This window comes from Poecile atricapillus, chromosome 1 (genome assembly GCF_030490865.1).
Source record: "Poecile atricapillus isolate bPoeAtr1 chromosome 1, bPoeAtr1.hap1, whole genome shotgun sequence".
NCBI classification, from domain to species: Eukaryota; Metazoa; Chordata; class Aves; order Passeriformes; family Paridae; genus Poecile; species Poecile atricapillus.
This window is the reverse complement of record NC_081249.1, coordinates 176896794-176923636: the sequence shown is the minus strand read 5'-3', so window position 1 is coordinate 176923636 and position 26843 is coordinate 176896794. Positions and strand designations below refer to the sequence as shown.

Below are 26843 nucleotides of genomic sequence, written 5' to 3'. Positions count from 1 at the left end.
GTTTGTTGTCTTTTTAAGAAAAGAGCTGGTTTGGTTGATGGCTTGAAAGAAATCTGACATGAGGCAGGAGCCAGATTTACCAGCTGAAATAAAAGATTAATTTGTTCACAAAAGTATGTCGAGCTGTTTACTTCACTGTGCCCCTGCCTTTGCAAAGATTATGCACTGAAATCCTGGTTATTTTTCCTTCTCTGGTCTTGGGATTTTATTATTTGCTATAGTGTGCAGGATAAAGGCTCTGGAGATGTGAGGGACATAATAAAACAGTGGAACCAAAGAGGATGTTGCCAGAGGCTGACTCACTGTAATTCCAGGGCTAAGGAAAATGACATTTTATAATTGGCTCACACTATTAAGCTATTGCTCTCATATTTTGAGAAAAATTGTCATTCTCCCATCTTGCATTCTCACACCAAATAGGATGGGATTTTAAAGAGGTCTCAGAGTTTAAAATTATTCACTTTCATCAGTTACCACTGAGTAACTGGGATTTATTCGGGGCCTTTCATTTGCTCTGGAGATCTGTGAGTTCTCCAAGTTCCCACAAGTATTTTTTAGTCACATCCATTGCTTTGGATGGATATGTAAATTCATTTTTTTGTGTTCCAGTGTTTTTTGTCTGCTGGTGTTGTTTGTTTTAATGCCAGGGAGTGGTGGATTTTATGATTAACCACAACCCAATGGCAAATACCATGCTGTCATTTAAAGAAGACTGGAAGGATAAAGCTGTTGATTGTGAAAGCAGTTTTTCTAAGAATAGGACTTGTCTGGTTTCTTCTTTAGTTTGAATTACCTTTGCTATTTATGCTGTTATTCCTGCTCCTTCCCATTTCAGAGGAGCCCTAAATTCTGGCTCAGAGCAGGTTGGTTCTGCTTCAGCTCTGCAGCTGTTCACATTGGTTAACACCCTTATGCTGCTGCTTATTCCCACACCAAGAGTTTTCAGACATGAGAAGTGTCTTTGTTTGATGCCACTTGGCCCCAGTGCACCAGCACAGCTCACTCACTGCAGTAACCACGGAGGCTTTGCTTCACTTTCCCTCTTGCAGTGTTTGCCAGCAATGAAAAGCTGCCCTGGAGCTCTGCTACAGCTGTGACAAGCTGCAGGGGGTTGTCACTTCGTGTTTAACCCTCACCTGAGCCTGCTGCTGAGGGACACACTGCTCTGTCTTGGTGCTGTGGGTTTGGTGATGTCTCTGGCTTTTCCTGCTGTTCAGAGTAACCCAACATTTCCATTCCAGCACTGTTGGTGTCTTCAGCTGTTCCTAAACTCCTCCTCTAATCCCTCATCTGGGTACAGCTTGACCTAATTTACTGTGCTCCTGCCAGCTATGCCAGTTTCATAAGGAGGGGTAAGATGTGGAATTTGTATGAAATACTTTGCTATATTGCACAAGAGTGTTTTTTCTTTCTGTTTTAACAAGGCACTTGTTTATGTGTACATTTAATTTAAAACCATCTCTCTTGATGCTCCTTTATTTCCCTTGTGAATAAATAAAGCTATTTTAAAAGAAAAAAAAAAAAAAGCCCCAACCCTTGATTCCATCTGCACGTGCTCTGCTTCCCACCCTGCAGGTGACCCCTGTGTGCCATCCCAGATGGAGAGGCAGTGGCTGCCCTCAGGTGGGCAGGACAACCCTTCTCTGATAAGGAAATGTTTTGGCAGTGGAACCAGTGAGAGGTAAAATTTTATGTTGGTCTGTGCAGGTATTTGAATGTGATTAACTCAGAATGTGAGAGCAGCCCCACTTAATCCTGTGGGAATAATTATGGAATAATGTTATCCACAGGCAGTGCAGGAGGGAGCTGGTCTTTGTGGCTGTGGTTTAGCTGCTGCTGTTCTTGTTTCCTGCTTTTCCTTTGGAGAACACTGAACAATTGTGGAGAATGTGATTTCTCTTTGGCTCAGAGGCAGTGGGCAGGGTAACACCTCTCTGGCTGATGTTTCATTCAGCCCAGAGCTGGTTTCATATAAAACATTTACTGTGGGACTGTCCCAGTTCACAGGGCTGACACTGCTCACTGCATCCCCTGCAATGTCCTGCCTGCCCCAGAGCCTTGCTGGAGCTGAGGATGTGCAGGCAAACAGTGAAATGTGTTTTCTTTTCTTCCAGATCTTCCATAAGACATTTCATTATGTCGCTGGAGAAAACAATTTAGATTGGAAGGTACTCTTCCAGATCTACTTCCAACGCCCTCAGGAGTATCTGAGACTGTGCCCCAGTCCTCTCTGTGCTCCCTGAGTACTCCAAGGGTGACCCTGCCCCTTTCCTGGTGCCCCAGGATCCTTTCTCCAAGTGCCTTCTGGTGTGACCCAGCCACCTCCCTGTGCCTCTTAGTGCAGTGTGGCCAGTAATACAACCACAGTTTAACCTGAAGAAATAGTCACTAATGTACTTCCCCAATCTAATTCCAGTTGGTGCTGTAAAAAGGTAAAACATGCATTTTTCCTGACATTTATTGTGAAGAACCTGCTGCTCCCTGACACCAGAACACAAAGGAGTGTGAAGTTAAGGTAAAACATAATTTTAAAAACCCTCCAGTATGAAGCAGAATTGTAACTTTTTGAGTTCTTTTAATGGTGTCCTCTGGAAATTCAGGATGCAGGCATGATGCAGGTTCAGGTGTCAGAGGCTTTAATTGCTTTTAGAGTTTGGGCCAGACTCATTCAAGGAATTTTGGAGCTGAGCTTAATGGACTTCCTAAGATCTGAACTGGATTCCTCAAATGCCATGTGCTGACTTCCCAACTAGCTAAGAGAAACTGCTGAACTGAGCTGTTGCTAAGCTCCAGTTCCCAGAGTGGGGAATGTCAGAGCACAGAGGATTTGCTTCCTTGCTCTGAAGCCACAGCCAGACTCAGTGTTTCACCCACACTCCCTGACACAGCACTGCAGTCACTCCTTTTCTTGCCTTCCAACAGAGCTCAGCAGTTGAAGCTCTCAGCAGGGGATTACATAAATTGGGGCTTTGCTTTTATCCTGGAGAGAATTCAAGGAGCCTCTATTATAATCTTCCAGCTGATTGATCTGATGGCTGTGCCAGCACTGCTGCTGTCCAGGGCACTCTGGAGCAAGGTTCTGATTTGACCCTTCCTGCTGAGATGGTTCTTGTTTCTGTGGGCTGAGGAGGAATTGTGTGTGTTTCCAGCAGGAAGGATCCGTGTTCCCGTTGCTGCTGCAGTGAGCATCTCCTCCAAATGAGTGTCTGTTTACCAGCTCAGTTTCATTGAGCTGATTTTTGGCAGGCTGCCCTCCCGCTCCCTCCCCTCCCACCTCCACTTTGGGCTCCCTTTTTCCACAGCTTTCTCAGTACTCATTCCTCAGCAATTTCCCATTTTTCACCCTTTGCTCCTTCTCCCATCAGTGAGATCCATTTCTGCACTTAGGGTGCCTCAGCAAGGTGATTCACCTCCTCCTGACACCCCTTAACAGCATTTAGGAAAAACACAGTTGTCTTTCTCTTAGGATCCGGACTGAAACCATTTTTATCCTATTTTTATTATTTCTTTTTATCACCTGAATGCTTTAGTTATGTGGATGCATTTTATTTCCAAGCTCAAATATATTTGTATTGTCTGTATGCAGCCTGTCATCTGGATTTGAAAGACCACATTTTTGTAAAGAAACAGAGCTTTGACAAACCTGGTGGGTAATTTATTAACTAATTAACTCTAAAACTTGCTTAATCATTTTTTCAGGAAATTTGTCCTCATATGTATTTAAATATATTCCTACCTCCAAATACTGAGAGAAAATTATTATTTTTTTAACCCCCCTCAGTTCAGCCCCAAGGTAATTTGTTCAGAAGACATGAAAATCCTCCACTTCCATCAGTTAAACTCTTCAGACACTTTCCTGAGCAGCTCTTTCCTCATGAAGATCCAGTTGAAAATCTCAATCATGGATGACTTTCACATGTTTAACAAAAAGAGAGCTGCTTCAAGGAAAGCCTTCAAGTCTTTGCTATGCATGTGTTGATTCTAATTGGCTGCAACATTTGTGGCCTAATTGTAGCAAACAATCTGGACAGTTTTAGCCTGATATTCCTTTGAAAAAACAGGACAGTGGAGACTTGCTGCCTTATTTGGGCTGGTTTTTAGCCTTCACTGTTTCAGAGGCAGCGCTTACCCATCTCCACGGTAACAAGGCACAGGAGGAAGGAGCTGTGGTACAGCGAATCCAAACGTGAGGACTCAGGCTCCTTTCACCTTTGCAAGCACAGGAACAGCATCCAGGGAGAGCCAGACAGCAGCACAGAGAGCACTGCTGCCCTCAGGGGCCAGGAATCCACAGCCTGGACAGCTGAATTAGTCATTAAAGCTGCTGCTGGAAATAAAAAGGAAGAGAAGGTAACAACAAAAAAGTCCTTTTGCCCTTTCTGTTGCTTCTCTATAAATAACAGAATCTGGCAACGGATGTGAAATAGCTTTGGTTCACTCATCATCTAGAATCTCAAAATTGGTGCTGCTAGTGTTGAGTTCCTGTTGTTCCTGTATTTTATGAGTTAGAACTGAAGCACAGGGTGCCTGTTGACTGTTATTCCACAGCACTAAGGCCCTGACTGCAGGATTTCAGCTGTCAGGATCCTTCCAAAGCACTGCTGTTTCCTGACCCAATCCAGCTGCCTTCCAAACCTCTCTGGGCTCATGCAGCAGCAGGACAGGCCCTGTGCTGTGCACAGCCTGTATTTCCTGCTGGCATTCACAGGGAGAAAGGAGAAAACTGCAGCAAGCTCAGTGCTTGGAGTGTGTCAGGCCAGGCTGGGAGGAGCCCATGGGGCTCCCCGAGGGAAACAAAGGGTGCACAGGAGCTGCCAGTGCCCCTCTGTCCCCTGTAAATGACAGGATAAGGCACGAGACAAAGATAACCTGGGGCAAGGCCGGCAGAGCAGCCCTGCCTGAGCTCCCTCTGGCAGCTGTCAGCTCCTAAAGCAGCAGTGAATGAACAGAACTCTGGAGCAGCTGAGCAAAGAGACCCCAGCAAACAAAATGCTGCTTTCAAATGTCCCAAAAATGTCTCTTTGGAAAGAACACACAGGTGTATTTAGCTCCTGTTGATTTTATTTGAATTAAATAAAAAAGTGTATTCCCCACGTTAAATTGATTCATCTCAACCAGTCTTGGCACAAGGCAAGTGAGCCCTCCCACCACCCCTGAAATTCGGACACCAGTCTGTGGGCCCTGGGAAAAGCTGTATCTGCACCATTCCCTTGTGGAAACAAATTCCACTGCCAGGCCACCACGACTGAGCTCCTGTTTAACCCTTCATGGCCCCCACTGCCTGAGCAGCACCCACAGCTCTGCTCTGAGCTGCTGGACACACATCCTGACAGTAGGAATCCCCCAATGTGTTCTTGCCCAGGGAACACTGGCACAGCTTAAGTCTGAGCACAGTGCTCTGGTCTAACGAGGTTGGCTGAGCAGTCCTGCCTTGGCTGCCAGAGCCTCGTTCTGCTGGATGTGGTACTCCTGGAATCTCATGGAGATCCTCTGTGTCATCTTTAGATACTTCTGCAGGCAGTTTTCTGAGCAGGTTATCTACAGCACGAGGGAAACAGAGGGCTTCAGACAGTAAATCAAACACGTCCCCAACCAGGACACAAAATATCACCACAGACAGGGATAAACAGGTGAGTACATCTCATATTGTCAAGATGAGGACAGTAGGAAATGTAAAGTTGAGTTCTTTTATGCCTGAAACATCTACTAATATTCATTCTCATATTAAAGTCTCCATGGAAAACACCCTGGACCTAGGAGATACCATTCTTTTGTCCTTGGGCTCCTCTTGTGGAATTGAACTGTACATTTTGAAATGATTAATAAATCTATTAAATGAGTAAATTTTATTTTAATTCTGTTTACAAACATACTGGCTTTGACAGCTACATATGAGCTGCTCTCTGCTAACTCAGTTTAACCCTTTTTTACCCTTGTTCCCATTGGCTCTATCAGCCTTCTGGTAGCTGCCTTGTTACCCTTCAGCAAAGCCACCAGAGTACATCCATCAGCTGGACTGGCAAATAAATACCAGAGCCTATTCCATCCACAGTAATCTTCAAATTTAAAGTGGTTTCTTAAGTGTAAAGAAAGAGTTGAGATTATTTCTGAGCTACAGTCCTACCAATTGGATATTCTGTGCCATGTCTCAAAACCTTGTTATCACTGCAAAGTGAAATCTTTGCAGTGAAATGAAAGCTAAGCCCTTTGCCTAGGAAAGCAGCCATTGCTTTGGTTCTGCTGGTACAGAGGGATGTGAAAAGCAGAAGGGGTGAAAATGAACTAGACAAAACCCCAGGAAGCTCCACACACCACCCAGCACCTGCCCTTCTCTGTCCCCAGCCTGGCACCAGCTACAGCCAAACCTGCTGAGCAGGAGTGGAGTCTCCCTAGGAAACAACTTCTGGACCTGCCCCAGCCTCTGCTGCCAGAGGGAGCGGCGTGTGTGACACCTTGCTGGGAAGTCCAGACTTGCACTGGCACTTGTACAAGGAAAGAGCTCACAAGCTGGGTTTTTTCAAGTGTAGGATCCCAAAGGGGATGCATGGAGGTAGCAATCTCAATTACTTAATAAGGAACTATAACTCTCAAGAGAAACATGGGAATTTCCACAGCAGACAGTGTCCAGCTAGACAAGTGTCCTGTTTCCAGAGACAGGTGCTCTGCAAGAAATCCCATCATGGACAAGATGGGCAGAACTTTCCATAAGGAAATTTCTTCCCTAGTTCCACTGTTAACAGATGGTTCCTGTGCTACCAGACATGAACCATCTGCAAAACAAGGCAGGTCACAATCAGAAAATGGTTTGGGTTGGGATGGACCTTAAATAACATCTCATTCCAATGCCCAGCCATGGCAGGGACACCTCCCACTAGGCCTGGTTGCTCCAAGAATCCAAGAATATTTTTTGGACCTAAATTATCTTTAATCCAGAATAAATTATGACCTGTAATAGAATTCCACTAAAGCAGATGCAGAGAAGATTAGGGAAAGAAGGAATCTGTCTTGGGAAGCTAAGAAACCTCTGTTCAGGGCAGCAGAACCAAAGCTGAAAGGAGACATGAGTTTTGCCTGCAGTGAGGAGGAGGCTGCAAGGAGGCAGAAAAGGCTCAGAAACAGTGGTTAGTTTAAAATCTTAGGGTTTTTTTTTTTTTTTTTTTGTCCTGCCAGCAGCGTCAAGCAAAGGTTATTAGATTTTTAAGCAACAAAATGATTAGGCTCTGAAACAGCCTCTCTACAGGCAAAGAGAAGCAAAAACATGCAACTAATCTTATGGAGAGCTTAATCTTTTTGCAGATGATGATGTGAGGGAGCTCCCTGCAGTGCAGGGAAATGGATTTAACAGCCAGAGCTGTGTTCCCATGACTCACTACAAAGCAGGAGCGTGGGCAGGTAAACAAATACTTCAGCAGAATTCCTCAAAGAATGAGATGCAGGCTGTAGGTGGGCAGCTTCCATGTCCATGGAGTTGCCATCCATGAGAAGTTAAGGCACAAGAACCTCCACTGGCAGTTCAGGGAATGAAACACATAAAATTGCAATAAAGCAGCCAATATTCAGTGGAGGCTGGGCAGATTCTGTGTGTGGCAAACACTTCTAGAATGGTTTTGGTGGCAAGGAACCCTAAAGAGCACCCAGTGCCACCCCCTGCCATAGGCAGGGACACCTTCCACTATCCCAGGCTGCTCCAAGCCCTGTCCAAGCTGGGATGTGATGGGACACTGATGGAAGCAACATGCCAGACATCCACACTCCACTGAAGGCTGCTGCCTCACTTTGTATCTTAGTTTAAAGATCAAAACTCTCTAAGTTGTTTCTGAATTTGGAATGCTACACAGCAATTCTACCAAAGGGTATTGAGAAGCCATCACCTACCTCTTCTGGTTTCACATCTCTGCTAGTGAAATCCTTTATGCAATCCACAAAACAATTTTCTGTAAGTTTATTGTATGTGCCAAGAAACTCCTTGAACTGTAAATAAAAATTGGACAATAAATATTAAAAAAAAAAATTACAAAATCAGTGTTTATTTTTCTTACACACAGGTGCAAGAAAATCTGAACAAGTCACTAGAAATATTTACTCTCCGTCAGAAGATTTCAGCACCAAAAGCTGCTTGTACACAAAACATGCTGTTTTTTCAATGGTCACCCATTGAAATTTTGGTTGTGTTACCTCATATCCTTCCCTAAGCCCTACACCTTCCACTCTGTGGGACAGAGCAGCAAATGACCTTCAAAGCCACCCCTCCCAAATGCAGCATCTCACCTGCTTGATCTGATCCGACTCTGATATTTGTCCAGCCATGTTCCACCACCTGTGACTCAGTCACCTAAAGGTGAGGATAAAAGTAGAGTTTCAATTAAAAAAGCATTTTGCATCAGAATGGAATTTTGTGCATCCTTGAAGTTTAAATGCAACTTTGCTAGCAAAGTTCCAAGCCATTCACTCAAAGGGAAGTTACCTATTGGAAATGTGTTCAGTTAAAAAAACAAGATAATTCCAGGTATGAAACTTTACCAGATCCACCTGCTAATTGCTGTCCTTTAAAGACTTTTAGGGCATTTCACACAGCTAAAGTGACTTACAGAATACCTTGTTTTTATAAGTGCTGTCAAACTTACTAAATAAGCACTTTTTATAAGTGCTTTTATAAGTCAAACTTACTAAATAAGCTCGGGCAGGAGCTGGGGAAGAAGCAAAGTCGTAACACTTTCTAGCCTTAGAGTTTCAGTGACTTTAGATGTGATCTGTAAAAAGTAAGGACAAAAGGCAAATATAAACTGGCAGTCACTGAACAGATGCAGAACAAAGTACAGGGCCTGGTTTCTGTGTAGCTGCACCAAACACCTGAACTACAGCAAAATTTGTGGTTATTGTAGTGAATTAAATGCAAGAAAAACACAGAATAATGAAAATGGCCTTAAAGGAATGACACAGACAAAGAAAAAGGGAAGAAGTAAACAGCAATGGATCCAAGAATTTAAACAAGCATCCTCAAGAAGACTCACATTCCTAATCCAACACACTGAACAAGTTAAGGCTTGAAAGCATCCCTGCAGGTTTCCTAGAAGACTGAAGCCTAATCTTCCTTTTCTCTTAATTTCCATGTTATCTAAGACCTATTATCACAGATGACAATGCAAACTAATATCACATGTAGGCAAGAACGAGCTCCTTGAGTGTAATTCAACCTGTGGAAGAAAAATGAGCACTGAAGAGCAATCACTTTGGGACAAAATAAAAGTTCTTTTAGTCCTTTAGCAAGGGCTACTTACAATTAATCTTCTATTATGCTTTGCCAATTTTTGGGCAAGACATTTGAGTTTTTGTGAGCTTTATCTACTGCAGTCTCTCAGCAGGTGGAAATGAAAGGGATACACAAGCTCCCTGAACATGAACAAAGAGACAATAATTATTTCTCCAACAGAAAGAAAATGAAGCAACTAAAAATAGCAGCAGGGAGCTCTCACGAGAGTGAACTGTCCCTACATCCCCTCCCAGCAGCACAGGGATGGTGACATCTGCCTGTTAACATCACACTTTATCCCTGCACAGGCAGCCAGTTCAGAGACAGGAGGCCGAGGGCACAGATGATTCTGGGATGTGAGCTGCAAGAATTGCTCATGGGCAGACAGGTCACACAGGTTATTCTGAAGCAGAACCTACAGGATATGGTGGCTAACAAGGAACCAGGTTTTAGTTAGGTTCTCACTGAATCACAAACTGGTTTGGGATGGAAGGCACCTTCAAGATCATTTCATTCCACCCTCCTGCCATGGGCAGGGACACCTTCCACTATCCCAGGCTGCTCCAAGCCCCCTCCAGCTCATTCTGGAACACTTCCAGGATGGGGTACCCACAACTCCTCTGGGCACCCTGTGCCAGGGCCTCACCACGCTCACAGTCAAGAACTTCTTTCCAGTATCTAACCCTGCCCTCTGGCAGTGCAAAACCATTCCCCCTTGTCCTGTCACCCCATGCTCTTGTCCAAAGTCCCTCTCCAGCCTCTCTCCTAAACCCCTAATTTGTTTCAGGAAAATGGACATGCCCTGGAGTAGGCAGTGAGAGTGACGGCACCTCCGCTCTTGTTTCTCAGCCTGTGAGAAAACAAGACCAGTGACAATTCTCTCAGGGCAGGGTTTGTAGATAATTAAACAGAAACTGCAGGGAGCAGGGAAGACTTTTGTCCTCTGCCAAAGGCGGGAAGCTCAAAGCTTCAACTGTTGGTGCCATTTTCTCACACTCAGTGTTGATCTGTGTTTACAGCAAACCTGATCCCTGTCTTTCTGTGACTGATTTGGCAAGACTGGAAATGGCAGATTGAAACTGTAGTTTCATAGAACTTTGACACCTGGGAAAGGCTCTGATTCACATCTGATCTGAAGTGCCTGAAGCTCTTGTCCCAGTACAGGTATTTCACACATTCCAGTGAAATTACAAGGCTCTGCTGCACCTTCAGCTATAAATCAGCTTACGGCTAAATACAAGCTACTGAACATTCCCAAGAATGTGCCAATCTGGTTTGTTGCAAAGTCTAGTAAATGTATTATTTCAAGCTTTCCTGCTGCTTCTCCCTTTCCTTCCAACTCTGAAAAAAAGTTTTAGAAGGGTGATGAAAGAGTTCTCAGCACCTCAGCCAATCCAGCCCAGAGCTTCCTACAGAGCTGTTCATACCACTCCTGCTCCGCTCAGGTTTAATCCTGGAGGACTTCCCTGTGGGCTAAACATGATCTAAAATTCAGCACTGCCCTTCTAAGCAAGGATATTCACACTGCAGGAATCAGAGTTCTCTGAATAAACCTCTGCTGCAAGGGACACACAGTCTGGGCACACTGGTTCACCAGAAAGGAGCAAAAACTGGGAAATCTCCCTTTTTGAAAGGTCCTCAGGCTCTTCCAAACATATTTTGATATTCTAGAGACATTAAGACAAGTCCCACGAGCAAAATAAGCCCTGTGTTTGGGATTTTTTTCCCCATCTTTTTGAGAAGAGCTGCATTTTTCTGAGAAGAGTGATGGAAAGACACTATAAATACCTCACACTTGTAATTCCCATTAACCATCTGAATCAGTTGTAATTATCACCTACTCCATAAAAAGACAGCTGAAATGTCTCTTTAAACCTTTGCTTCCACCTGCACACAGACAACACCCTGCAAGTGTTTCTGAAGAGTGAAAACATCAAATCAAGTATCTCAAAGAATAAAAATCTCGAGTCAAGGAATTGTGTCAAGGTAAACTCCCCCCAGCTCGTAGAGAAAGTTCTTTTATCATGGGGGGTTACTAGACTACAACTGGATTAACATCAGATTTAAAAGAAGCCCAAACAAATTGATTTTAAGAGGCCAGAGGCATTTAAGTGAGAAGGGCAGGGTGACATGAGAGGGGCTAGTGAGGAGCTGGATAACCAGGTGTAGCTGATGCACAGGTTGTTATCATTCCCTGTCTCCCGGGTTTGGCCTGGACCCTGCTCTGAAGGGATCCGAGGTAGAAATCGAACACCAAAGGTGAGGAGTTACCGAGTCAGCCAGACCTCAGGCACCAGGAGAGCCTCTGAGCACACTGAACTCGTGTATGGGCGTCAGGCCTGAGAGAAAATACACGTTTTCCCACCAGCACTCTCCTATTTAAGTGACATCACACCTGGCTGACGCTTCTCACTCAATAAACCCATAACCTGAGGCTAACATGTTGAACTTTATTTTTTTGGTCTTTTCCTTCTACTCCATCTTCCATTTCTCCATTCCAAGGGCACACCGAGTTCCTCTCCCTCGGGAATCACTCGCTCAGCCAAGCCCCGGCCCAACATCGAGCAGAGAGCGTCCTTATCCCCACCGAGCCGCCCGGCACGGGGAAAAACCCTGGGGTAGAGCGGGGATTTCCCCACTGAGGGCCCTCGGGAGCTCTCACGGGCCACGGGGAGGCTCCCGGTTCCTCACGGGCTCTCCCAGGCCACGGGAACGCTCCCGGTCTCTCCCGGCCTCTCCAAGGCCACGGGAACGCTCCCGGTCCCTCCCAGGATCTCGCGGGCTGTCCCAGGCCGCGGGAACGCTCCCGGTTCCTCCCGGCCCCTCAGGAACGCTCCCGGTTCCTCAGGAACGCTCCCGGTCCCTCACGAGCGCGCGCCCGTTCCCCCGCCCGTCCCCTCACGCGCTGCGGGCCCGTGCGCACTCACCGCCCCGCGCGCCGGCCCCGCAGATTCGCCACGCGCGCGCGCGCACGAGGCGGGCCCGCCCTTCCCCGGCCCGGCAGATTCGCCACGGGCCGGCGAATCGGCCGAGCGCGGACCCGCCGCCCGATTTACCCTCTCGGGCCGCGCGTTCCCCACCGGACGCTGTTGAGCTGCGGACCCGTGTTTCCCGCCGGACGGCGGTTGAGGGGACGCCGTGGCCATGGCACCGCGCGCTTCCGGTGCCGCCGACCGGGCTGGGACAGCGGGAACGGGGCTGGGACAGCGGGAACGGGGCTGGGACAGCGGGATAGGAGCTGGGATCGGGGCTGGGATAGCGGGATCGGGGCTGGGATCGGGGCTGGGACAGCGGGAACGGGGCTGGGATCGGGGCTGGGACAGCGGGAACGGGGCTGGGATCGGGGCTGGGACAGCGGGATAGGAGCTGGGATCGGGGCTGGGATCGGGGCTGGGATAGCGGGATAGGAGCTGGGATCGGGGCTGGGACAGCGGGAACGGGGCTGGGATCGGGGCTGGGACAGCGGGAACGGGGCTGGGATCGGGGCTGGGACAGCGGGATAGGAGCTGGGATCGGGGCTGGGATCGGGGCTGGGATAGCGGGATAGGAGCTGGGATCGGGGCTGGGACAGCGGGAACGGGGCTGGGATCGGGACTGGGATCGGGGCTGGGACAGCGGGAACGGACAGGGATCGGGGCTGGAACAGCGGGAACGGGGCTGAGACAGCGGGATCGGGGCTGGGATAGCGGGATCGGGGCTGGGACAGCGGGATCGGGGCTGGGACAGCGGGAGAGCTGCTCTCAAGGACAGCAGCCGTGCCCACGGCGGGGGAGGGAAGCGCGTCCCGGAGCCTCCAGGCTCCTGCCGCAGCCGCCACAGCGCCCGGCCCGCACGGCCGCCGCTCCCAGAAGGCGCCTCAGCCCTCAGGCTGCCCATGGAAGCGGGCAGCAGCGGCAGCCAGGACTCGCTGGGCAGCCTGACGGCGGGCGATGTGCTGATCCGCTCCACGGCCGTCCGCAGGGAGCGGCCCCCGGCCCGCGGCCGCCCGGTGACGGACGGGACGGGGCCGCAGGACGCTGTGCCCAAGCTCCGGGCCGGGGGCTCGCCCTGCCCGGGGGATTCGGCTGCAGACCGGGCTCCGTGTGGCACCTCCCGCCGCTCCCCCAGCGCCGCTCCAGGTGCGTCCGCCGGGATCGCCTCAGGCTGGTGCTGACAGCGCCGAGAGGCGATTTCAGCCACAGAACAGTTCTGTGGTTAAGGAACCTTTGCATCATCGTACTGCTGCTGTCAGCACTCTTTGTGTTCCCAAACTGTTTTGCACATGGAAAGGGAGTTGTGCAGGCTGTGAGGCCCTGGCACAGGGTGCCCAGAGAAGCTGTGGCTGCCCCTGGATCCCTGGAAGTGCCCAAGGCCAGGTTGGATGGGGCTTGGATCACCCTGGGATAGTGGAAGGTGTCCCTGCCCATGGGGGCAGTTAATTCCTGTTGAACATCCCTGTTTAAAGGATGTTTAGTAATGTTCTCTTTTTCAGAGGTTTCCCCATGCTGTAAATCGAATTTCTCATTCCGACTCACAGAATTTATTGATGTTTTTAAGCTTCAGCTTAATCTCTGTGGTCATCTGTGTTGTGACAGTTGTGATATTTAGGCATTTAGAGATAAGCAAAATGTGGAGTTTTACAGAAAATACACCACAAATTATTCTGACCACAGTAAAACTGATTTTATTTTAGGAGTCCTAAGCACCAAAGTACATCCAGAAAGTCTGCTTCCAGTTGAAAATTCAAAGCCCGTGTTTTTATCCCAAATGGTAAGATAAGTTGCTGTTCCTCTCTGTGATCCTGAGCTAAGAGAACACATATTTCCTCAAAAAGCTCCCCTATAAGCAGCCCAAGATTTTGGCTCAGCCTCTGCACCACAACTGTGCAACTGCTTTTCCTCTTCAAGTTGCTGCTAAGGTGGTTTTATTGTTGGTGTTTTTGGAGGGGCTGTATTTAACACTGAGTGTTAGCAGTGTTTAATTCTCTGTGTTTGAATTGTCCAAGATTAGCAGCTTCTTTAAACTTAAGCAGGTATAGTTTCACTTCTACTTCTTTGCCCACAAATGAGGAGAATAAACTTACTTAGCACTCAGAATATGTGGTTTTAATTTGAATTGTGTTTGTGGAGTTTTAGTCCCTAAAATACTGTGTGAGTTCTTGACAGCAATGTCCAGACCCTTCGTGGCAGAGGTCATCACACGTTTTGTGCCAAGACCTTTGTGCTGCTGTGTGCAAATGGTTCCATTTGTGTGCTCAGCAATTCCATTTGCCTCCAAAATTTTGCTGCTGTTGGCAGAGGCTTTGATGTCTGCTTTTTCTGCTCTTGTTCTGAAGGATCATCCTGGAGAAGCTGCAGCACAAAATGATCCTTCACTGCTGGAAGATAGCAGAGAACCTGAAGGTAAAACATATCAATCACCCCTTTTTTTTTGTAAGGAGACTGATTAATTAAAGAAAAAGGGAGTTTTTAGGTATTTTTTTAATTATAGAAACTTCTGAGTGAAAATATTCAAAGGTTGCTTTGAGAAAAACATGATAATTATAACAAACATTTTTAAATTTTGCAAATTTTACCTCCTTCTTGCTGGCATTACATTTTTTTAATGGAGTGGGACATCTGCCAGTGTGCCAGAGTGTTGAGATTCCTTTTGTTAACCAAACTATTCATGTCTCTGAATAGACAGTTTGGGGAAGGGGCTTGTTTTGATCCATTTTCCTCCTGTGAATGATTGTACTACAATTTTTCTTCAAGCAGCCTATACCAAAAAAATGTATTTTTAATCCTTAAGAATCCTAGGAAATCACAATGTCAGTGTATTTTCCTATAATTTCTGAACCTGCCAATTTCAATCAGATTTAGGGAAGTAAAGGCTTTTTAAAGAAAACACACTTATGCAGGTTTCTTGGATATCTGGAGCTGTGTAGAGGAGAAAAAATACAAATCAATACCCTAGTTAAGACCAAAAATCAGTATTTTGTACTCACAGGCAGCACTTACCAGCATTTGCTTCCTCTGCCCAGCAAAGAGTGGGTGAGGGAGAGCCTGCAATCCTTTTAGCATGATTTACCACCTATTAAGAAAGTCTGTTGTAATTTATGATTATGGTAGGGAAATACTGTTTCTGGGGTTTTCTTAATTAAATATTTTTCAAGTCACAATTTGCAGCATTTCATTGACTGGGTTGTCTGAGCTTGAGTTACCATTGAGAGTTTACTCACTATTATTGGACTTTATTGATACCAGCATTCAATGCTATAAAAACTGTGTTAAATGAAGCCTGCTCTTACTCTTACCATTATTTAGGTTTTCTACTTACTGAAAGAAAAGAATGTGTTGTTGCAATAGATGATGTGGGTCCTGCAGGCAACAGATTCTTCACAGCAAAATTAAATGTATTGAAATAATATTTTGTCTCTACTTCTGAAATAGACATTTTGTGCCAATTATCTCAACAAAGGATGTTTGTCCTTTCCCACAGATAATGTTTTTATTTCTCAGTATGCTGCTGGCCAGAAAGAGGTTCTGAGAGGAGTATTAATGCAAAAGTAAGTGTGAATTGTTGTTGGTGTCTGAGCTGTTCTGTTTCTGTACAATAGAAAGCCAAGATGCATAGCTGGTAAGGAAGAAGTGTTTTTACTGTTCTCTGTCAGTGGTTTGTTTTTTTTTCTGTGTATGAAAATGTTTTCAGTTGATTTTATTCCTTGAAGTACCTTGTGTCAAAACTTCCAGGAGAAATGCTTATGCAGTGATATCGATGCTGCGTGTGGGAAATCATTTTCTTGGAGGAGATACAGAGAAAATGCTGTTTACAGGCTCTTCTTTATTTTTATAGAATTCAGAACATTCCTGTTCACAAGGAGGTGAAGGTGCAGCTCTTGGGAAGTGCCTCCACAGGAAAAAGGGAAATTGTTGGGGGTGACAGCAGGTCAGCAGCCAGGGAAGCTGACTCTGCAGCAACCATTGCAGCAGCCACTGCTGCTGCCATTGCCACCACAGCTCCACTTCTCAAGGTGAGTGGGTGGCTCGTGGGAGTAGCAGTTCTTTGTCCTCTGAAAAGAGTAAATGTTCCAAACAAGCCTGAAGTTGTTGATAGTAGCTCCAGAGAACCTGAATGTGTCTGCTCACTGCTTTGTGTGTTTGTCATCTCACACTCACTGACCGGTGTACCAGAGGGAACTAATTTGGATTTAACTAAATGGGCAGAAGACAGAGAACATTGGATTTATCTATTAGAAATTCACAATATTGCTAAGCTACCAAACTTTAAGGCTAAATAGAGTTTTGTTTCTTTTGGGATGCAAATCAAGGATTCTGTGGAGGTTGTTTTGTTCTTTCCATGCTCAGACATCTTCTGCAGTAATGGGATTTTTCCTCCCCACCTTCCTTTTTTTTTTTAATCCTTTCTTTCAGGTTCAAAATGATTTGGAAGCAAAAGTGAACTCAGTTTCAGAGATGCTTCAGAAACTGCAGGAGACAGACAGGCAGCTGCAGCGAGTGTCTGAACAGCAAGCAAATATGAAGGCTCAAAATGAACCCCACTACCACCAGAGAGTCAGCGAGCTTGAAAAACAAATGAACACTTTCATGGCACAACGGATTCAGCACTTGGAAAAGCTACAGGAGCAACAAATGAATATTCAGGTATCTAAGTCACAATGCAGAAACTTCAGGTTAATAATTTCTTTTGTATCTCTGTGTTAATGTTGTAATAATTTGGATTGTTTCTTAGTATTAGAAAGAAAGAAAGCTAAGTGGAAGTGGATCAGGGAAAGTGAAAGCTCCCAACAATGAGAAAGACTGAGGGGCTGGAGCAGGTCCAGAGAATGGCAGTGGAGCTGGGGAAGGGTCTGGAGCCCCAGGAGGGGCTGAGGGAGCTGGAAAGGGGCTCAGCCTGGAGAAAAGGAGGCTCAGGGGGGACCTTGTGGCTCTGCACAACTCCCTGACTGGAGGGAAGGGCTAATGCAGGTCAGGCTCTGCTCCTAGGGAACAGGGACAGGACAAGGGGAAATGGCCTCAAGTTGCACCTGGGTAGATTTTGGTTTGGTATTAGGGGAAATTCTTCACCGAAGGGTAGTCAGACATTGGAACATGCACAGGGCAGTGGTGGAGTCACCACCCCTGGAAGTGCTCAGAAAACATGGATGTGGCACTGGAGGACTTGGTTGGGTGGGGAATGTGGTGCTGCTGGGAGAAGAGTTGGACATGATAATCTTAAAGATCTTTTCCAACCTTAAGAGTTCTGTGATTCAATGACCAGAAATACTCTGTAATTTTGTCTCCCAGTCCCATCTCATCAGCTCTGCAGTGAACACCCGTGGCCTGCAGCAGGGTCCTGTGCCTGCCCCTGGGCCCCTGGCAGGACTCTGGGAGAAACCTGAGCAGAGATCACTCGCTAACGAAGCACCTTCATCTCACAGGGGTTTATTACCTCCCAGTGCTGCACCTGCCCAAGGTGGAGATAAATTCTTACTGTCTTATTTTCACTGTTGGTTTTGCATTAATTTTGTGTCCATTAATATTGGATTGTGCGTCACATAAGTAATAAGTACTAAGCATTTCTTCTGTGTAATTTGTTTTATTGCCCAATGTTCTTTATAATTTTTGTGACATTCTGAAGATGTTCCAGTATCCTCCAGTTTAAATTAAAGTGACACTTTTGATTTAGTAAGTCTGTACCAGGAGGGACCTGGACTTAAAATAATCTTATTGAGACATGATTTGTCTGGAAGCCTGTGATGAACTACAGTGGGGTTTTGGGTTTTTTTTTAAATCCCTTTATGATAGCAGTCAGAAGTATGAAATTTTCTTCCTGTTTACTTAACTAGTGTAGTAATATTTTGCATTTTTGTGAAGAATTTGTAGACCTGGCATGGGTTTTTTCCTAGATTTTTTTTCCTAGGGTCTGCAAGGGCAGGTAGTGATAGGACAAGGGGGAATGGCTCCAAACTGAAGGAATGTAGATTTAGATTAGATGCCAAGAAGAAATTCTTGTGAGGGTGGTGAGGCCCTGGCACAGGTTGCCCAGAGAAGCTGTGGCTGCCCCTGGATCCCTGGCAGTGTTCCAGGCAGGATTGGATGGGGCTTGGATCACCCTGGGATAGTGGAAGGTGTCCCTGCCCATGGCAGGAGGTTGGAACTGGATGATCTTTAAAGTCCCTTCCAATCCAAACCATTCTGTGATTCTATGATAACATCTTTCTTGAAGAAAATTGTTAACATTTAAATATCTTTAAATTTTAGTGCTCCCTGAAGCATATTCAAGCCATTTCCCAAGTCATGGGGCTCATACACAAAAATCTCCTCTAAAGACACCAGTTCCTCGAAGATATGCTCCAGAACCTGTGCCCAAAATTGGGAAAATCACAGAGAAAGAAAACTCTGTAGTAGAAAAAGAAAATATTCCCAAACCTACAAGAGAAGGTATTGTCCTCCACTGACCTAACTGTTATGGCCTGGTGGTTACTTTGTGTATTCCTCACATTCTCTGACCTTTTCTGTTGGGTTGCTGGCACTTAAATGCATATATTCAGAATATTTGGAATCTACATTTGGGAAGGGTTAATTTTGTGTATGAGTAACTCACAAGTAACTAAAGACTTAAAGACAGTGCTGATTTAATCTACAGAGTTTCAGCAGGACTGCCCACTGAAATATTTTTTCAAAGACAAGTTTCAGGAAGATTAGACAGAATAATGTAAAACTTGGGAGCTACTCAATAACTTTGTAATTATCATTGGATAAATAGAATTTTATTTCATTTTTTTGTGGGTCCACAAGGTCTTTGGGTTGTTGTACTGAAAGCAGCAAATGTAAAGCAAATGTAAATGAACTTTCTTTTACTGCTTTTGATCAGGTTCTGTTTCTGTTACAAAGCTGTTAGGTATTCCTATTGTTCAGTGGGTCCAGGAATAAATGAAATAAGACAAAAGGAGAAGCATTCTGTCCATAATGTCATGGGTTTGTTCTCAGTGATTCAGTTCATCCCTGTTCCTAGCTTTGCTAATTTAAAGCAATCTTAGAGAGATCAGGTTTTAAGTGACTTGCCTTATCTGAAATAGATCTACATTTTTAAATATAAAAAATATTTTATTCTCCTTGGTGAGTATTATATAATGGTGAAATACCTGGAAAGGAAAATGAAATACTAAATATATTGAACTACCCTAACTTTCTTTTTTAATTCTTCATTTCACTTCATTTCAGGTGAAGGGAAATGTCTGGAACACGTTTTGAATTCTCAAGAAATACCACTAAAGCAAGCTGAATTTTCCAAGAAGACAACATTAGGCAGCAATGAAAGGGGCTGGCATTCTGAGAGAGACAGGTGGATGAACACAACAACCCAAAACTGAGGAAGAGTTTCTGTTTCAGTGAGGTTGAGGGAGGTGGATTAGACACTGATGGTGTAACAGAGTCACTGCTGTGGTCCTTGGGGCTGGCACAGCTGTGCTGGAGTATTTCTGTTTTGGCATTACTTTTGACAGGACCTGAGGGAACAGCTGGAGCTGTGCCAGGGGAGGTTGAGGTTGGATTTCAGGAAAGGTTCCTCCCCCAGAGGGTGCTGGCCCTGCCCAGGCTCCCCAGGGAATGGGCACGGCCCCAGGTCGACAGAATTCAGAGAGTTTGGACACCGCTCTCAGGCACAGGGTGGCATTGTTGGGGTGTCTGTGCAGGGCCAGGAGTTGGACTCTGATCCTTGTGGGTCCCTTCCAGCTCTAATACCCCACGATTCTGTGGTTTCTGTTGAACTGCAGACAGATGTTTCTAAAGACAGCTCACAACACCTCTCTCAGAGGTCAGCTGGCTGCACTTGGAGTGTTTTTCAGGAGCAGCATCCACCTAACAATACCTAAGCTTTAAAATAGGTGAAAAAATGTTCTTAGCCATGCAGTCTGAACCATATTTTCCCCAGGCAATAATGAGAAGTTATAATTTCACTGATTCAGGGAGAAACTGCTCATACGTGCTAATGTAGAGCAGTGTAAACAAAAATGTTAATTGCTTCAAATGGAGAAATACCAAAAGTTTAAATGTTGCTCTATTAGATGTAATTTCACTATTGAAAATAAAATGATATAGCTGAAGGTGTTAAGTGGTAAACAAAGAAAACCCAATAACCTCTCTATAACTTCAGATTCCAAAAAAAGTTTCAGTTTATTTAAATGTTTGGTACTTGGGCTGTAAATTCCTGCTTGCTTTCCCAGTTGAATCCTTTCTTGGGCCACCTCAGGAGCCATGAGAGGTAACCAGGAGTGTTTCTCCCCTCAGACACAATGCTTTGCCTGGAGGCTTAATTCCTTCTATTGAAAGCTACAATACAATTGAGAAAACAGTGAAAAAAGCAGATGCTTTACTTCAAGATCTTGGCAAGCTGAGAAGAGAAATGCACAACATTCTGCAGGTAAAATCAATCTAATCACAATGAGCAGGGGTTTGAGCAAGGTGAATAAAAATTGTGGAGGAAAACATAGGGGTGTGGTATCAGCAAAAGTGTTGCTCTTGCTTCTACACCTGTTAAAAAATCCACATTTGTTTTACAATTAATTGAAATATTGGAGTCTCTGTGTGTGGAAGAGCTTTGAGCCTGAATAATGCTCTGGGTGTGCAATTGTCCCAGACATAAAATAGGTGAGAGAGAGAGGACAGAAAGAAGAAAAGAAGAAGTTTGTTTATTTGTTTGTTTTAAGGTTTTGGTTATTTTCAGTTCATACTCTCTGCAGAGTTACAGAGCTGATGTAATTTTCCTGTTTGGGAAAGAACAATGTTCCATTTATCTCCAGTCATCTTTAAGCATTTCCTTTCTCATTTTGCCATTTCTTTTTTTTATTGAGTGGTGTTTCCAAGGAATTGCCTGGCATTGAATCCTTGAGCTGTTTCTTGTGCTAAAGATTTTGTACCTTTGGGGGTACAAGATCTGCTTCTGTGCTGGCAACGTGGAGATTTTGACAGCTGAGGCTTTTATCTTTTAACCCAGTGCCATTCCTGGTTTCACCCATCTGCTGTGGTCCTTTCTGTCCTTGTCAATATACACAGTGAGAAAGAAGAAAATCTTGAAAATTCACCTCTGTGAATTGGCTTGAAATGTAGTAACTGATTCTGCTGGTTCATTTCTGTGGTTGAAAGTTTCAACTTGTATATTTCCCTAAAAAATATTTTGTATTACCAGTCTGGTTTTTGTTGCTGTATCTTTAGAAAAAAACAGGTTCATCTGTCATCTCTTATAGCATAGCTGATGTGTTTTTTATAGATTTTGTAACACTTTGTGAATTTTACATTTAACTGTTCTTACCAGGAATGGAACAGGTGCCTTGTGCCCCACTGAGTATGCAAATATTTTCTTACCACTCTTGCTGAAAACTTAAACAAGTAACATGCCTTAGTACAGGCAACAGAACAAGATGAGATGAGATAAGGAATAGGAGAAAGACAGAAATTAATTACAGAAATTATTTGAAATCTCTCTAATGAAAAAGGTCAATAGAAAGAGATGTGATGACTTAGCAAATGTAGAGTTGGGTCAATTAAACACTTAGCTACTGACTCCTCATCACTGAGAGGTTTGTAGAATGAGATAATGATAAATTTCTGGGGAAATGATAAATTAGCTCTGTCATAAAGCAAAAGTCTGAATTAGCTGAGGACAGAAGGTGGTGCTCTAACCCAAGGAATTCAGTGAAACTGATCCAATATCTCCTATGGATTTTACTTCAAAAGTTTCAACAGCTCTTCTTCTGTCTTTTTAGGAAGCAAGTTCATGGAAATCCGACATGAATAATCTTATTAAGGTATACCTTGAAATTTTTATGTGTGTTTCTTTTGTGAGCTTTTGGGCTTTCTGTAAAATACTCTAAAGCTGAAGCTGTTTGCAATGAAATACCACTGCCTGCCTGTTGCACACCTGGATGTTTGTTAAAGGATTGCTCTTGCACAGATCACATTGTTCCTGTCTGCTTCAGTCCTAGGAAATCCCTTGAGGGGATAATATCAGGCAGGAAGCTGCTGTGTCAGATTGGCACACTGTGGGCTGCTGCTACCAGCATTTTTTACATATTTAACAGATCCAGTTGCCATTTCATGATCTGGGTCTCACTACATCATTTTACGGTTGATCATGTGTCTGTATTTCTTACCTTTTCTCACTGATTTTACCTGTCTTACTGAATTAGTATTTGTCAAAAAGTTCCATTTTAAAATGAACGCCTGTGTAAAATTGATAAATAATTTGGTATATTGTCTTTTTCTCACCAGACCAAAACCAAGGTCATGTGATCAGTGTGTTGATTCCAGTGCCACATTTATGCCAAATTAAACTTTTGTTTAATTCTGATTTGACAAAAGAGTTGCCTTAAAGCCAAAACTGAGTTGCGATCTGTGAGATTTTTTTTTCTGTTCATTCAGTTGATGTTTTCACAGTCTACTCGAGTCTGGGTATTTTGATTTTGGCTTGAGGTTTGGGGTTTTTTTTAATGTACATTTATCACTTTTAAAATTTTTTACTGTTTAATGAAGTTTTCATGGGCCTCTGGGTTTTTCCTCAGGAGTGTGAGAATGAATGTGAGAACTTGTTTCCTGTGTTTGTGTCCTTTGCTTTTGTACTTAGCAGATAATTTATGCTCGATTTTTATCTTTGTAAAAGGGTTCTGCAAAGTGAGAGGTTTCATTGTTCCTTCTGAAAAGTGAAAATGAGTAAAAGTGAGAGAGGATCAAGGGGCTGCTGAGGGATTTATCTTGTTAAAACTTACAACTATTGCTTGGTGTTTCTTGGGGTAGATTGATGCCAAACAAGTGCATATATTTAGAGGACTTGGGCTTTTATTAGGCTCTTAATTATATTTAATTACTGTTACATGGAGAGATTTGCTTGTGATGCTTCATGTATCTAATTGCCATCTTTTCACATGCTTATTAGCCTCATTAGCATTGCCTCTCATACTTCACATAATTTTTCATTTGAGATCTTTTGGATGTCTCACTTTTCTAAATATATTTGCAACATAATGAACGTTCTTGAGTAATTGAAGTTGCTGATAGTGCACATGGGCAGTATTTCATATGATGGCATTGATGTGATTACAGATTAATAGGAAATTACAATCTCTGATTAAAAGCTAGAGGTTCTGTTTCAATTTTAGCCAAAAAGTCCTTCTGTTGGACCTGATCCTCCCGAACATCATGTGCAGAGCGAGCCATCCATCCTTCAAAATGTCAAAGTGCCAAAGTCTATACTGACAGATGCTGAAAAGGTTTTGAGAGGAGTGCAAAACAATAAAAAAGTCCTTGAGGAGAATCTGGAAGCTGTTACTCGTGCAAAAGATGGAGATGCCACATATTCTTTCAGTAACTCCACTACAGACAGGTCAGACCCTGCAGTTCAGTGCTTTGTGGGATTGATGTTTCCAGATCTGGGCACTGAAGAACTCATGCTCTTGCCTGCAAAAAAGATTTATTGTTCCTTTCTAGCAAACGTTGTCTGATTCTTGAAATTCAGATGTTTTTTAACCCTTGTGGTATGAACTGATTTTTATCAGGTGTCTAAATCTGATTTCTGAGGCTTTATCAGCTGGACTGATAAAGCAGACTGATAAAGCCCTGCTCTGCTGCCAGGGCATTTAACTGTTCCCATACCAACTTTCATTAATAAGAAAATTGAAGCCTAATTTAATTATTCAGAGCCAGAAGAGGCTTCATAAGCCTGTAAATTTACAGAATTTAATCACCTCACAACAGATCTTTGGCTTTTGAACTTTTGCTTTGCTAGTTGTGTTAAATACTCCTGCTTGAATCATAATGGAAATTTTCTATTAAAATATAATCTAAATTTGCATTTTCCTGAGGATGGTAGCTATTCTGTATGCATAAGGGATTTTTTAGGCCTGGTACCTGCCCTCATTATCTTCTAGAGGATGTAATAATTTGTCATCTGCTTTTTTGTAAAGTTGGAATATTTTTGTTGACTTTTCAGTTGTGATCAAAGTAGGAAGTGACACATGGCTGCCTCTTACTCCTAAAACATTTGTAATAATGTCAATATTTCTCAGCAGGGAGTGGGGTTTGCAGTTGGCACCATGCAAGAGCAGATTTGGGGCTGGGACTCTCCATGGGCTTTGCTTGGTGCCTTTAGGACAGTGTAGAGGTGCAGAATCTCACTGTCTGCTTTTCTTTTAAAGTATTTAAAGGTCACTACTTTCCCAGGAACAAATCTGTGCAATTTGAGAAGCACTGACCTAAAATGTTTTTTTCTTCTGTTTCAGGGATGTCTTGGAAGAGATTCGTATCCGAAGGACTGTGGATGACTGGATCAAGACAATCAGTGAGGAAATCCAGGTAGGGCTGGAAAAATGAGATTAGTTTGGATTTTTGTGTTATGTTTTTCCACCTTGCCTTTTTCTTTCATGTCCACAGTAAAGTGATTTACTCACCCCTTGAAAACATGAGAAAGCTGCCCATTATTGCTATCATGCAGTAAGCTATAACAGAATATTTACCTCTGTTTTAAAACTGTAGTTGTGTAATGAAAATCCCTGGTCCTAATTGCTGGCTAACATGAAAAACAGACCCTTTCTCAGAGCTGCAAAGTTATTCACACTCTCTGCTGATGGCCTTGAAGATAAATATCTCCATTTATTACATTTATGTTTCCTGTTTAGGCTGAAATGGGAACAAATGATTCAGAGCAAGAGAAATGTGATCAAAAAGCCCCATGGAACAAGAGAGCCCAAAACCTTAGGGCTGTGAAGACCAAGAAAGAAATTAAAGAGAAAACTCAAAACGTCCAAGAATGCTTGACAAAAAGGCCTTTATCTGCAGCTAAGCCATTGCAGAAGCAGGTGGAAGGTGACACAAAGAAACAGAGGTTTAGAACTTACTTTTCTGAAAATGTGCAGAGCAGAGAAAGAAAGGCAGATGTGAGTTGCCAAGTAATTGGTTTCTTTTCTGAAAAAAACTGTTCAGTGTTGACGTGAAAAATTGTGTGTGCAGGTGTACTCATTCAAAATGAAAGTGATAGCTCTGTCCTGCTCCAATTTACATAAATGAAGAATTATAAACTACTTTTTTTTCCTTTTTGGTCTCCATCAGGAAAATGTAGGTGGAACTGCACTGGTCCAAAATGAAGATTATCTGTCTCGAGTTTATGGGAAACCCATTTACCAGGGTCACCGTAGCACACTTAAAAAGGGACCTTACCTGAGATTCAACTCTCCCTCTCCCAAATTTAAACTTCCCAGACCCAAGCTGATAGAGACTGTTAGAGGTAAGTGATTCTTTGATGGGAACAAGGTGTTCCTTCCCAGTTTTTCTACCAGGAATTCCTTGTGAAAATTAATTAATTGTAATTCATCCACTCTTCAATATAAAGATTAAGCAACTGCAGTGGCTTTTCAGAGAGGTGGTCACTGCCTCAGGTTTGTCATGGCTTGAGAGGCATTTGGAAAATGCCCTTAATTTAACTTCTGGTCAGCCCTGAGGTGGTCAGGCAGTTGGACTAGATGGTTGTTGTAGGTCCTGTCCATTTGAAATAGTTTCTTTCTATTTAAGATCTTCTTTTCAAAACTAAAAAATACTGGAAGTTTTTCAACTTTGCTTAATGTGTCTCTCACTTATTTTAGCTTGTTAAATAAATTATTCTAACATAATTATTTCTAAATATGATGTGTTAGTGTGTATTTATTGTTGTCCAAGATTTAATGAGCTGAATTGCTAAAATAAAACACAACCGAGTGTATTGAAAAATGAACTCAATTTTTGATAGAAGTCACTGGGAGATGTATTTTTTGTGTCAGGTTTATCCAGTGATTTTTCATTCAAATATTTAATTCACTCAGAGTTCAGAAATATACTGAGACTTGAAAACTGAAGGAAGTCATATTTAATTTCCTTTTTCTAATACATCAATTAAAATAGGAAAAATTAAATATAAGGGCATGAAGATGACATCTGTTAGCTTGAAAATATTGAAAGATGTAATCAGAATCACTGGTTAAGTTCACTAAGTGCAAGTAACTCCTTCATCCAGTTAGAGTTACAAACAGAGTAGAATTCCTTTCTGTGATAGCTTGTGAAGGTTAATTAATTGATAAAGGTTACTGATTGATGAATTGTTACTGGTTGAATGAATTCTATTTGTTAGTTTTGTTGGCAAAGTGTTAGGATAAGAGGGTCCTAATTCCCTAACCTATTAAAAATGTGTAAAAATAATTACAAAGGGAGACTATATGATACCTGACATAGGTCAGTGTAGATATATACATATAGAGTTAGTGGACAGTAATGTTTTAATTGGATCTGTTTTGTTTCCTAGTTACCTTTTGAAAACTTACTTGATTCTTAATACAAAAACTAAGAATAATCTATAACTGATATTATAAAAAAAGACAAAACTGTGTGGATCATTTTACTGGGGAGAAAGTGAGCAAATGACATGAGAAAAGATAATAATGAAGGGAAAGTGTGGAGATGGGAGAGAGGCTTAAGAGGAAGAGGTGGTTAAAGTGATGGTGGGCACAATGGAATAAATAGGATGTGCATCCATGGAAAAATATTAACTGGCTCTCCCCATGCTTCTTGCACTGAGGCTGTTGTTACCCATGCAGGGAAAATATGCTTGATGCAGT

At 43.5% G+C, this 26843-nt stretch overlaps 2 protein-coding genes across 5 annotated transcripts in view; one reads left to right on the top strand and one right to left on the bottom strand.

Annotated features, from left to right (window-relative positions):
• Positions 1-5043: 5043 nt before the first annotated feature.
• Positions 5044-12261, bottom strand: TIMM9 (translocase of inner mitochondrial membrane 9). Its single transcript, XM_058829578.1, has 4 exons — positions 12178-12261; positions 8269-8332; positions 7876-7971; positions 5044-5538 (listed from the first exon to the last, which is right to left on the bottom strand). The coding sequence occupies exons 2-4, from the start codon at positions 8305-8307 to the stop codon at positions 5404-5406; spliced, it is 270 nt and encodes an 89-aa protein (XP_058685561.1). The 5' UTR covers positions 8308-8332; positions 12178-12261; the 3' UTR covers positions 5044-5403.
• A 622-nt stretch (positions 12262-12883) lies between these two features.
• KIAA0586 (KIAA0586 ortholog) overlaps positions 12884-26843 on the top strand; it is a 67171-nt gene continuing 53211 nt past the window's right edge. For 3 of the 4 annotated variants that reach the window (XM_058860729.1, XM_058860721.1, XM_058860738.1), the window contains exons 1-15: positions 12884-13368; positions 13923-13999; positions 14565-14631; positions 15710-15776; positions 16064-16241; positions 16642-16872; positions 17515-17683; positions 18472-18651; positions 19435-19555; positions 20500-20632; positions 21975-22016; positions 23364-23587; positions 24483-24555; positions 24879-25136; positions 25309-25483. In XM_058860729.1, the coding sequence (XP_058716712.1) occupies positions 13125-13368; positions 13923-13999; positions 14565-14631; positions 15710-15776; positions 16064-16241; positions 16642-16872; positions 17515-17683; positions 18472-18651; positions 19435-19555; positions 20500-20632; positions 21975-22016; positions 23364-23587; positions 24483-24555; positions 24879-25136; positions 25309-25483 (2239 nt within the window). In that variant the 5' untranslated portion in view covers positions 12884-13124. The remainder of the gene's footprint in view (positions 13369-13922; positions 14000-14564; positions 14632-15709; positions 15777-16063; positions 16242-16641; positions 16873-17514; positions 17684-18471; positions 18652-19434; positions 19556-20499; positions 20633-21974; positions 22017-23363; positions 23588-24482; positions 24556-24878; positions 25137-25308; positions 25484-26843) is intronic. The other variant, XM_058860748.1, reaches the window with a different exon arrangement.

What these genes read in the sequence shown, in the direction of transcription:
- TIMM9 (XM_058829578.1), bottom strand. Translation starts at nt 8,307, where the DNA reads ATGGCTGGACAAATATCAGAGTCGGATCAGATCAAGCAG. An exon ending in AGTCGGATCAGATCAAGCAG is followed by an intron (nt 7,972 to 8,268) that starts GTGAGATGCTGC and finishes TTTTATTTACAG; the next exon opens with TTCAAGGAGTTTCTTGGCAC. An exon ending in GAGATGTGAAACCAGAAGAG is followed by an intron (nt 5,539 to 7,875) that starts GTAGGTGATGGC and finishes CTCGTGCTGTAG; the next exon opens with ATAACCTGCTCAGAAAACTG.